This window comes from Scyliorhinus torazame, chromosome 13 (assembly GCF_047496885.1).
Source record: "Scyliorhinus torazame isolate Kashiwa2021f chromosome 13, sScyTor2.1, whole genome shotgun sequence".
NCBI classification, from domain to species: Eukaryota; Metazoa; Chordata; class Chondrichthyes; order Carcharhiniformes; family Scyliorhinidae; genus Scyliorhinus; species Scyliorhinus torazame.
The window spans coordinates 5,862,889-5,875,518 of record NC_092719.1 but is presented as its reverse complement, the minus strand read 5'-3'; the positions used below and the strand labels follow the sequence as shown (position 1 = coordinate 5,875,518).

Sequence of the window (12,630 nt, the reverse complement as noted above, 5' to 3'; positions counted from 1 at the left end):
GGGGGGGGGGAAGTGGCAAGTGGAGTTCTATCTATGAGGTCATACATCTGGGGAAGGCTAACAAGACAAGGGAACATTCAGCAAATGGTAAAATACTGAGAACTGCAGAGGACCAGAATACATGCCCAGGAGAGGCAGACAGAGTGGTTAAGAAGGCCATACAGGGTACTTTATTGGCCAAGGCGTAGAAGATAAGAGCAAGGGGGTTAACCTGGATCTGTATAAAACACAATTTTAGATCACAGCTGGAGTAATGAGGGCAGCACGGTAGCACTGTGGATAGCACAATTGCTTCACAGCGCCAGGGTCCCAGGTTCGATTCCCGGCTTGGGTCTCTGTCTGTGCGGAGTCTGCACATCCTCCCCGTGTCTGCGTGGGTTTCCTCCGGGTGCTCCGGTTTCCTCCCACCCTAAAGATGCGCAGGTTAGGTGGATTGGCGATGCTAAATTGCCCTTAGTGTCCAAAATTGCCCTTAGTGTTGGGTGGGGTTACTGGGTTGTGGGGATAGGGTGGAGGTGTTGACCTTGGGTAGGGTGCTCTTTCCAAGAGCCGGTGCAGACTCGATGGGCCGAAAGGCCTCCTTCTGCGCTGTAAATTCTATGATTCTGTGAATGTGCACCGATCTGGCCACCACATTGCAGGAAGGATGTGATCTCATTAGAGAGGGTACAGAGGAGATTTACAACGATGGAGAATTTATCAACGAGGAAAGATTGGACAGGCTGGGAACTGTTTTCATTGGAATGGAAGAGGCTGAGGGGAGTTCTAATTGAGGTTTATAAAATTATAAGGGGATAGAGTGGAAAGGGAGGACCCATTTTCACTGGTTTATATCAATTGGTAAGACGGATTCTAGGGGAGTTGAGGATAAACTACTTTTACCCAGAGGATGGTGGGGGTCTGGAACTCATTGCCTGAAAGGGGGATGGAGGCAGAAACCTTCAATGTATTTTAAAACTTACTTGGGTATTCATTAGGAGTGTCCTAACCGACAGGGGTACAGTCCAAGGGCTGGAAAGCGGAGTTAGACAGGTTAGCAGGGTTACAAATGAATGGATCCGATGGGCCGAGTGGCCTGTTTCTGTGCTGCAGTTTCTCAGATTGCCCTGAACCTGCTGCGCTCTGACAAGCTTCATTCCGGGACCAGTCACTCCTGCACGATCAAGAACCACCCAGTTCGACATCTTTCATCGCGGGGTGATAGGAGGCGACGGGGCTGGGTTAGATGAGGAAGCTGAGCAATGTGGGAGACTGGGACGGCGCCTGCTCTCTCTCGATAGCACAGACTGATAATGGACAGAAATATTCAGCCTATTGCAGCGCTCCGGACACAAGCTCCTGAAATGCTGCATTCTCAGACTGTTACTTCAATGCGATTGGAGGCACTGTGTGCATTGCTGTCAAACCCCAGGGAGTTGTGGCAGATAGCTGGGCATGGGTATTGGATACCCCACGGGCCGAATTCTCCATTTCAGCGGCTAAGTGCCGGCTCGAAGGGAGAATTCGCGGGCGCTTTACGACGAATAAATCGGCACCGAACCCCCACCCAATCCGGGACCGGTGAAGGGCTAGCAGCGGGGCCAGGTGAAATTCCCGGATCCGGCACCAAAAAACGCCTGAGAATGGCCGGGTCCCGGGCCGCGCATGTGCACGGGGACGACCTGCAACATGGCGCCAGCCGTGCGCGGACCCGACCCGCCTTCCGCGACCCCACAGGCCACCCCCCGGCCAACCCCCCCCCCCCCCCCCCGGCACGGATCCCGACTGAGTGTGGCGGCGCTGGACACAGTCCGCAGCTGGGTTCAGCGTGGTCGGGAACTTGGCCCACCGGGGGCGGTGCATCGGTCACACGGCAACACCGTTGCAACGCCGTGTGGCACGATTTGGACATTTTGGAGGGGGCGGACACTCAAAACCGGCGCCGCCCCCGATTTTGGCGCTGCGGAGTGGATTCTTCGTCCTATTGCCTATTACTATATCGGCGTTGGATAATCCCGCCCCATGTCTCTAACTGTACCGTTGTCCCATTCTAGTCTCCATCATCTCTACTCAGACAACCCAGCTCACCCCTACTCCACCAGAGCACGGTTTGTTTATTTCCCCCCCTTGAGTAGGTGTGTTATTCTGCTTAGAGACAATGGGAACTGTGCTCAGAAAGCGTCCAAAACTATTTCACACGGGGTCCTTGCAGCATCCTTGTCAGCGTGGCCTAGTTTCCTCAACTGAATGGACGGCCTCCATTTCCTCCCCCATCATTGGCAGCAAGTTCCTGGTCATTAAACTCACCGTGTAAACAACGTTCATCCTCAGCTTCCCCAAAATCTTAAATCTGTGACCCCCATGTCCTTCTGCCTCCAGCAAATGGGAAGTTCTTCCTCGTCCACCTCATCAAAGCCTATCATAATCTTGTACTTTAATCACAAGCCCTTTGCTCCAAGAACAGCCCCAGCTTTTCCGGCTCAAACTTGTAACCAAAGCCCTCCATGCGCGGGTCCATTGTGGTAAATCTCCTCCGCAGGCTCTGTGAGCACCGACCGCTCCTCTCACTGAAGTATCGCTTTACCCCCTCGCTCAGCTTCACAGTCTATCAACTGTATTGTGGTGCACGGCGCAGGAACGTCAAAGCTCGTTGCTGTGCATTCCCTTGGTCAGTTGAACGAGCAAGTTGGCTTATGGCTTCTTGGCAGGGCGAAGTGTATTCAGGACTATTCTCTGATTAGAATTAAATCATCTCATTTATTGCGTTCATTTGGTACAAGCGAGTCACTTTACCGAACTTCCCGTTCTTCTCCAGTTGATCGAATATCCCATTCAGAGTGTTCAGCTGAATTCAGAACTCACGGAGTCATCTATTAATCTGACTCCATCCTTGCCAGACCTCAGAACTCCGCCCCTCACACACCCAGGCCCCCTGCCAGCTGAACCCTAACCACAAAAAGACTTTTAAAAGATTCATTCACAGGACAGCTGCACCAGTGGCAAGATCAGCATTTAATACTCATCTCTAACTGTCCATGAAGAGCTTGTCGTATGAGGAACGGTTGAGGACTCTGGGTCTGTACTCGTTGGAGTTTAGAAGGATGAGGGGGGATCTTATTGAAACGTACAAGATACTGCGAGGCCTGGATAGAGTGGACGTGGAGAGGATGTTTCCACTTGTAGGGAAAAACTAGAAGCAGAGGACACAATCTCAGACTAAAGGGACGATCCTTTAAAACAGAGATGAGGAGGAATTTCTTCAGCCAGAGGGTGGTGAATCTGTGGAACTCTTTGCCGCAGAAGGCTGTGGAGGCCAAATCACTGAGTGTCTTTAAGACAGAGATAGACAGGTTCTTGATCAATAAGGGGATCAGAGGTTATGGAGAGGAGGCAGGAGAATGGGGATGAAAAAAATATCAGCCATGATTGAATGGCGGAGCAGACTTGATGGGCCGAATGGCCTAATCTGCCCCTATGTCTTATGGTCTTATGAGAAGGTTGTTCTTGAATACAATTGAGTGAGTTGCTAGATTATTCCAGAGGGGCACATATGAAGCAACCACATTGCTGAGGGTTGGGAGTCACATGTAGGCCAGACCAGGGAAAGATAACTGGCGCGATTCTCCGCCCCGCGATTGGCTGAGCGGCCGCCCGGTTTCGGTCGGTCCCGCTGGTAAATCAAACCAGGTCCGTACCGGCGGGACCTGGCTCTGCGGGCGGCCTGCGGAGTTCTCGGGTGGGGGTTGGGGGGGCGCGGAGGGATCTGGTCCCGGGGGGTGCCCCCACGGTGGCCTGGCCCGTGATCGGGACCCACTGATCCACGGGCGGGCCTGTGCCGTGGGGGCACTCTTCCCCTCCGCGCCGGCCGCTGTAACGGTTCACCATGGCCGGCGTGGCGAAGAACCCCCCCTGCACACGCTGGCGCCCCCGCGCATGCGGCAACCCCGCCGGCGCCGGCCTAGCCCCTGAAGGTGCGGAGGATTCTGCACTTCCGGGCGGCCCAACGCCGGAGTGGTTCACGCGCTCCTCGGCGCCGGTGCGGCGCAGCTCCGCCGGGTAGGGGAGAATCCCGGCCAACAGATTTCCCTCCATATAGGACATCAGTGAACCTGATGGGTTTTTACAACAATCCAGTAGTTTCATCGTCAGTACTAGAGTCAGGCTTTTCATTCCAGATTCATTTAATTAATTGAATTTAAATTCCCAAGCATCATGGTAGGATTTGCACTCGTGACTCTGAAGCATTAATCCAGGGTGACTAATAGAATCGCTGTTTAACATAACCACTATGCTACTATACTTCATACTTCTCCTGTAGTCTTTTCAAGTTCTGTAGGTCTAGCAGCAGTGGACTTGGTCAGTATTATAACAGAGATTGTCACAAACGTTGGCCCTGGGGACACATTCTTACCTTGTAGATACAAGACTTTGCATTCAGGAAAAATAGTTCAATGGTGGCATTGTCCTTCAAGTAAGCAATGCTTTCGATGTAGAACCTGCAAAAGAATTGAGATCTCAGTGTAAACATTATGAAGAAATTATCTTTCCCCCCCTCCAGAATCTCTGGTCAAGGGTTTTCATATTGCACTTTCCACTTCTCAACTCTGTAACATCGAATCGGACTGGCTTCGAAGGGTGAAGTCGGACTAACTAACTTACCGTCAGCTTTTCATTAAAGAGATCTCGACACAGCCAGAAATACTCGTAAGCAGAAGGGCTGACTAAGGACGTCGAAAGGTGGCGATGATCCCAGTATTTTGTTGGTTAAAAAAATTGAATAATTCCAATTGTAGACATAATTCTGGTTTATCATCAGAGTTTAACTTATAGTTGTGCATGTATATCTCTGAGGACTGCTGTGCTCAACAAGCCCATTCCCTTTAGTGCAGGGGAATTGAAACCTTTTTCTAAAGCTGAGAGTAATACAATGTCACTGTGACCTAACTCGTTACTAAGCAGCTCGGAGGGGAGATCTTTGGTAAAATCAGAATGGAAAGCACATCTAGAAGTGGAGGTTCGCTCTGATGCTGGATTGAACAGAGATTTTGCTGAATGCTTACATCTGGAAGGTGATTCTTTCACCCGTCTGACCTGCAGGGCGGGATAATCTGCGCACCCCGCTACATGTTTCCCCGTGACCTGCCATTGGCAAGCGGTGGGATCATCTGGTCCCGCTGTTGTCAACCGTGTTTCCCCTTGAATGCACCCCTCACTGGTCGGAAAACCACCGCGGGGGCGCACTGTCGGCAGCTCCGGAAGACCCCCCCCCCCCCCCCCCCCCCCCCCGTCCCCCAGCATGACCGGCACAGACTGTGTCAGGGTACTGGCCAACATTCCTCCCTCGAGCAGAACCATCACAAAGAGACTGTGTGGTTATTCTGTCATTGACTGCCTGTGCGAGCTTGTTCTGTACAGGACCTTTTCCTTCAAGCCCGAGTACTAACACACTCTGCGTAAAGAAGGTCCCCCCCCCTCCGTCCCGTCCCCCCCCGCCCCGCATCTCTTACGCAAAATCTTAAATCTGTGTCCTCTAGTCCTGCAACCATCAGCAAACTGGAAGTTTTTCCTTGTCTATGTTACCTAAGCCCGTGCACTTCGATCAAAACTCCCTGGATCCAAGGAGAACGACCCCAGACATTCCGGTTTCACCTTGTCACCAAAAGCCTCCATCGCTGGACAGCTACTTTTACGCCAAACTGTCAAAGCTTCAAAGGCAGACCATTGTAGGGAGAGTATTTCAGGACAGCCTGAAGATGTGATAAGTTACCAGAATAAATATATGCTAATCCCTTTCAAACTGTAAACAGGCACATCCTGAGGTCAATTGTGGTAGCATTGTGATTCGCACAATTGCTTCACATTGCCAGGGTCCCAGGTTCGATTCCCGGCTTGGGTCACTGTCTGTGCGGAGTCTGCACATCCTCCCCGTGTCTGCGTGGGTTTCCTCCGGTTTCCTCCCACAGTCCAAAGACGTCCAGGTTAGGTGGATTGGCCATGATAAATTGCCCTTAGTGTTGGGTGGGGTTATTGGGTTATGGGGATAGGGTGGAGGTGTGGACCTTGGGTAGGTTGCTCTTTCCAAGAGCCGGTGCAGACTCGATGGGCCGAATGGCCCCCTTCTGCACTGTAAATTCTAAATTCTATGAAATCCTCGGCGAAATGTTGTTGTGCACAGCCGAAGATCCACTGCTGCCTTTTCCTCCCTTCCTCTGGTGGATGTGAGATGGTGTTTTAAACAAAGAAAAAGAAAGGCTTGCATTTAAATAGTGCATAAAACAACCACTGGGCATTTCAAAGGGTTTCACTTTTGAAGTGTAGTTACTGTCGCTATGTAGGAAATGTGGCAATCAATTTGCGCACAGCAAGCTCCCACACACAGCAACGCAGCAATGACTGGATAAACTGTTTCAATGATGCTGACTGAGGGAGAATTATTGCCCTGGACGACTGGGCAGAATTTTACACTCCCCACAAAGCGGGTTCTGAGGTGGGGGTCGCGTAAAACTGAATGGACGGGACGGCCCCCCCACCCCCTCCCCAAGTGATTTCATGTCCGGGCGAGCAGGGCTGCATGCGGGAAATCCATCCACTCATGCCACTTAATGGCCTTATCCTGCCGGCCCCAATGTTTAGGCAGGTGGGGGGGGGGAGGGGGGTGAAGTGACATTTACACTTTTCCCCATCTCAGGCGGAGGGCGGGGTTGCCTCAATCCGAAGGCCCCCTCAGAGTTGGGACATTGGAGTTTCGGGAACTCCAGACACCAGGAGCATGCCCTCCTGATCCTCCTCCGGGCGACCCGTCGCCGGGAACCTCCAGGATTTACCTGTTCAAAGGTCCCGGGACTTGGTCCCAGGCAGAGCGCTGTAGTACCGCTTCTGGCCACTGCAGTGCTGTGCCTGGCCGGGTTGTCTGCCGATCTCCCTTCCAAGGATGCACGGAAGTCCTGCCCGCTACCAATCAACGTTCATGTGAGCCTGTGCGTTAGATGCTGCCCCTCGGGATGGGCAGCGCGATCGCTTGCCATCCTTGACATTTTACACCAGGGTTAATCAACCCTGTTCTTCTTTGAAATGGTGCCTTGGGATCTTCTATGCCCGCCTGAGAGACCAGAGGTAGCTTCAGCTTAACATTTCGTCCAAAAGGCAATGCGGCACCCCCTCATGTCTGCACGGGAGTGTCAGCCTGGAGTTCTGAGCCCAGCACTGGGAATGAACTTCAGACACATGCCTGTTACAAACTGAGCGCCATAACTGACAACGTGAGCCATGACGACCATCGTGATATCCAAACATGTTTTATATTTGGGTATATTTGTGCTTACACTGACCCTTCAATGTGTTAAATATATGTATAATTTGTAGCGGGATTTTTTATTAACATTGTAAAAATGTCATGCAATATTTAACAGGCGGGCGAACTCTACAAACACAGCTTGCTAAAATGAGGGTCAAATATTGAAAGTTCTCCAGCGGCAACGGCCAAATTGTGCAAAAGCAGCTGCATTAGACTTGGTTATGTTCAGGGCATGTCAGATAAGCAACTGCTTTTAGACTCAACTTCCTGGTAATTATCCTCAGCTTTCTCAGACAGCATCTCCACTATTTATTTTTCGATGGCCTTGCTAATCCCCGCTGAGGGTACGAGAGGGAATCCTGAATTCCCAACAGGGGGAGATGTGCGCCAAGGGAATGACGATCAAGCTCACTCCGACAAAGTGGCCTCCGATCTGTAACCTGCGCTCACTTGGAGCACAGCCTCCTGTGGGATTACAGTCCCAGAATGTTCAACCTCCATGGGCTGCGATCCCCCCCCCCGGTTAGTCCCAATGAGGTGGCTGTCTGTCAGGGCCTCTAATTCTCTGGTGTTCAGAAGAATGTGATCTCATTGAGATAGTCCGAGAGGGATTGTCAGGGTCAATGCTCAGAGAAATCAAAGCAGGAAACGCCGGAAATACTCCGCAGATTTGGCAGCATGGGGAACACCACCATCCGGGGGGAACACCACCATCCGGGGGTGCCCCTCCAAAGCCACCCACCATCCCGACTTGGAAATATATCGGCCGTCCCTTCACTGTCGCTGGGTCAAAATCCTGGCACTTCCTCCCTAACAGCACTCTGGGTGCACCTACACCTCAGGGACTGCAGCCGTACAAGAAGGCGGCTTACCACCACCTTTCTCGAGGGCAATAAGTGCTGGCCTAGCCAAGGAAGCCCACAACCCCAGAGATTGGAATTCATGAGTCACCATGAACCGAATGGTGAGAAATGTGCGGCACAAAACACCTCCTAAACTCAACAAACATTGTGATTTGCGATAATATCAAATGAGAATTTCAAACCCTGGGCACAAGATACCTTTCACATTCTGCCCTCAATCTTGCTCCAACGCGGAGGCATCTCGATGACCTGTAGCCGAGGTACAACTGCAGCGAATGAACTATGGCGGGGTGTGGCACCATGTGACAGGTCCTGTAAATGCCTGAGTTGCTGCTTGGGTCATTTCGGAAAGTTCTGGAAGCTGTCAGTAATTAATTGTGGCACTGCCGGCCATATCTAACCAAGGAAATGTGGCGGAAAGCACCCTCTCCAGCTCCTGGCTTGTATAAGCTGAGATTCACAGTGAGTGCAGGATGAGTATGTTCAGGGCGACAGTCCCGGGAGCTCAGTCGATGTGAGCACGCTCAGGCAATGGACAGTTTGGAGGGGTGCTGTAGGAACGACGAAACCCAGGGACAGAGACGCAGTCAGATTCTGGTCAGATGTTAAAATATAAAAAATCTCAAACGCCCCCGACCTGCTCCCAGACGGCGGGCCGTCATTGGAGATATTTTTGATAAGGCTGGCAGTCTCTGAGGTGATCGCTCCGCAGGGTTATCACCGGTGGGCCTGGGATTCGTGGGAGGTGAAGGCAGCTCAGGGAGAGGCAACACGTTTACAGCACTGCTCGTGGACCAGCAAGAGCAAGAACAGATTCCCTCCGGCCCGCATCAGACCCCACCGCCCACCTCCTCTGCCCCTCAACCCCCAGGACTGGGAATCACGGGCAGGATTCTCCGTCGGCCGATGCCGGAATCAGGAAACACGATCGGGCGGGGAATCGCACGTCAGCCGGGCGGCAAGCGGAATGTCACACTCCAGCCCGCCCGACAGCGGCGTGACTGGGCCAAGCTCTGGAGTGGCACTGCCTTGTCCAGGTGGCCCTGGCACACGGCTGGCAGTGACGTGTCCGCCTTCCGCACAGGGTGCCCCAGGCCTCGGACACCCTGACCCATGGCTGATACATTCGCCCCCAAGGTCTCCACCGGGGACGCCACCCGTGCGGTGTTGGCCTGGGTGGCACGGGTGGTCGACACCGCCTCCTGCTGCCCCGACAGGCAGCTGGACTCCTCGAACCCCACCTGCAGGCGCTGGATGGTCGCTGGCATCCTCTTCCTGTGGTCTCTGACTCTGCGACTGCATCTCCACTATCGATGGGGTCGCCCTTTCCAGAAGCCCGAATCTCGTCCAGTTAGTCCCTGGGGTCAGGCCGCCCTCTGACCATCCGCCCTCTCAGGTGTTCTTACCTCCACCTGACGTACGGGAGCAGCTGTGTGGTATGCGCCAGGGAGCGCCCGAGGAGCCCCTTCACTATAGTGCCCAGCCGAAGTGAGTGTCTCTGGGATGTTGGGGGTTGACAGGTGAGCCGCGGAGTCGGTGTTCTTCCCGGGAGTTACGTCCGGGGTGTCAGGGGGCTGCAGCTGGGGTCACGCGACAGCAGGAGCCCCGCCCTCGCGCTGGCTGAGTCTTGGGGCCGGGGGACGCAGAATGGGCTCGCCTCGTTTATTTGAGCTTCGAAGCAGAGTCGTATTGAACTCGAAACGCTAACTCTCTTTTTCTATTTCCACAGATGCTTCCAGCCATGCTGACCAGTATTTTCTGTTTTTATTTTTTGAGTTTCTCTAGTTAATGTACACCACCAGAGGGCGCAACACACCACAAAATGACTATTTTTTAACAAACACTCGACTGCTTCATTGAGCAGAAACCTAGCTCCTCTTGCAATAACACGTCAGCTCAACGGAATCATATTTGAAGAACATTCATCATGAAAAGAAAACCCAATTTGGGAGAATCCAAGAAACAGTCAATTATTTTCAATTTCTGGTGATTGGGAAGTGATTGGAGATGTTTCTGAGGGTTGTGTTGAGGTGAAATATGAGTCATAGAATCCCTACAGTGCAGAAGGAGGCCATTCAGCCCATCGAGTCTGCAATCAGCCTCTGAAAGAGCTCCCTAAATAGACCCACACCCTCATCCTATCCCCACCTAACCCAGGGGGCAATTTATCACGGCCAATCCACCTAACCTGCACATCTTTGGACTGTGGGAGGAAACCGGAGCACCCGGAGGAAACCCACGCACACACGGGGAGGATGTGCAGACTCCACACAGACAGTGACCCAGCGGGGAATTGAACCTGGGACCCTGGAGCTGTGAGGCAGCAGTGCTAAGTCCAGGTCTACTTCTGCCAACATGGAGATTGAAATCAGTAAATTTCCTTTTGATCATGCTAGAAATCTTACAGATCCAGTTTAGTGATCTATAGTTAACAGCTGTTGTGTAATGAATTGCTCCAATTGGTGTGCTTGCCCATTTTGTTCTCGTGATCCAATTTAAAATTCATTTTTCTGCAACAATTAAAACTCTGGGGCTGGTCGAGGTGTGACAACAGGGATCTGAAATCAACTGGGATCTGAAATCAACTGGGATCTGTAATAAACTGGGATCTGAAATCAACTGGGATCTATAATCAACTGGGATCTATAATCAACTGGGATCTGAAATCAACTGAGATCTGAAATCAACTGGGATCTATAATCAACTGGGATCTGTAATCACCTGGGACCTTTAATCAACTGGGACCTGTAATCAACTGGGATCTATAATCAACTGGGACCTGTAATCACCTGGGACCTTTAATCAACTGGGATCTGTAATCAACTGGGACCTGTAATCAACTGGGACCTGTAATCAACTGGGATCTATAATCAACAGGGGTCTGAAATCAACTGGGATCTGTAATCAACTGGGATCTGTAATCAACTGGGATCTGTAATCAACTGGGATCTATAATCAACAGGGGTCTGAAATCAACTGGGATCTGTAATCAACTGGGATCTATAATCAACTGGGATCTGTAATCAACTGGGATCTATAATCAACTGGGACCTGTAATCAACTGGGACCTGTAATCAACTGGGATCTATAATCAACTGGGGTCTGAAATCAACTGGGATCTGTAATCAACTGGGATCTATAATCAACTGGGATCTGTAATCAACTGGGATTTGTAATCCACCAAGATCCGTAATCAACTGGGATCTGTAATCAACTGGGATCCGTAATCAACTGGGACCAGTAATCAACTGAGATCTGTAATCAACTGGGACCAGTAATCAACTGGGATCTGTAATCAACTGGGACCTATAATCAACTGGGATCTGTAATCAACTGGGATCTGTAATCAACTAAGATCCGTAATCACCTGGGACCTTTAATCAACTGGGACCTGTAATCAACTGGGACCAGTAATCAACTGAGATCTGTAATCAACTGGGACCAGTAATCAACTGGGATCTGTAATCAACTGGGACCTATAATCAACTGGGATCTGTAATCAACTGGGATCTATAATCAACTGGGATCTATAATCAACTGGGATCTTTAATCAACTGGGACCCGTAATCAACTGGGATCTGCAATTAACCAGAATCTGTAAACAACCGTGGTCTGTAATCAACTGGGATCTGAAATCAACTGGGATCTGAAATCAACTGGGATCTATAATCAACCGGGATCTATAATCAACTGGGACCTGTAATCAACTGGGACCTGTAATCAACCGGGATCTGTAATCAGCTGGGACCTGTCATCAACCGTTATCTGTAATCAACCGGGATCTGTAATCAGCTGGGATCTGTAATCAACTGGGATCTGTAATCATTCTCAAAGTTCCATCCACTGTGCAACTAAACAAAACATGATTAGAATGTTTTGTACAAAATTTAAAATGGAACATCTTTAGATTTTGTGGTACAAATTTTCCATTGTAGTTCCACAGTCGGACACAGCATTAACCAGGAAATCCTGGGGCTTGTAAGAAAGGCACGACAATAATCAATAAGTGAGTTTAATGTGCATAGACTGGATGAATCAAGTTAGCAAGGGTCAATTCGGTCAGTGGTCAAGGACCTGAGGGTGCGACTACAAGTGAGACAGGTAGTGATCCAAGAGGTAGCACTGCAGGAGCCTCAGCCCCTGCCCTTGGCCAACAGGTATGAGATTCTCGCTGCCTGTGTGAACGTGAGCAGTGACTGTAAGGAGGATGAGCAAACTAATAATACCATGGGACAGGGAGTCATTCAAGTGGGGGGAGAGGTGGTGGGAGAAAAGAAAAATGTAGCCATAGTCCGGGATGGTATAGTTAGGGGAATAGACACCCTTCTCTGAAGCCAGGGTCGAGAGTCCGTTGCCCAATTGGTGCCAGGGTTCAGGATATCGCATCTGGGCTGCAGAGGAACTTGGAGTGGGAGCAGAAAGATCCAGTTGTCATGGTCCAAGTAGGTACCAATGATATAGGTAGTAAGAGGAAAGAGATTCTGCAGAGGGAAT

General features: G+C 51.0%; 1 protein-coding gene across 13 annotated transcripts in view; it reads right to left on the bottom strand.

Moving 5' to 3' along the window:
• The window catches only part of frmd4a (FERM domain containing 4A), a 796,670-nt gene that overhangs the window by 183,119 nt on the left and 600,921 nt on the right, over positions 1 to 12,630 (bottom strand). For all 13 annotated transcript variants that reach the window (XM_072470969.1, XM_072470973.1, XM_072470968.1 and 10 more), the window contains one exon: positions 4,391 to 4,475. In XM_072470969.1, the coding sequence (XP_072327070.1) occupies positions 4,391 to 4,475 (85 nt within the window). The remainder of the gene's footprint in view (positions 1 to 4,390; positions 4,476 to 12,630) is intronic.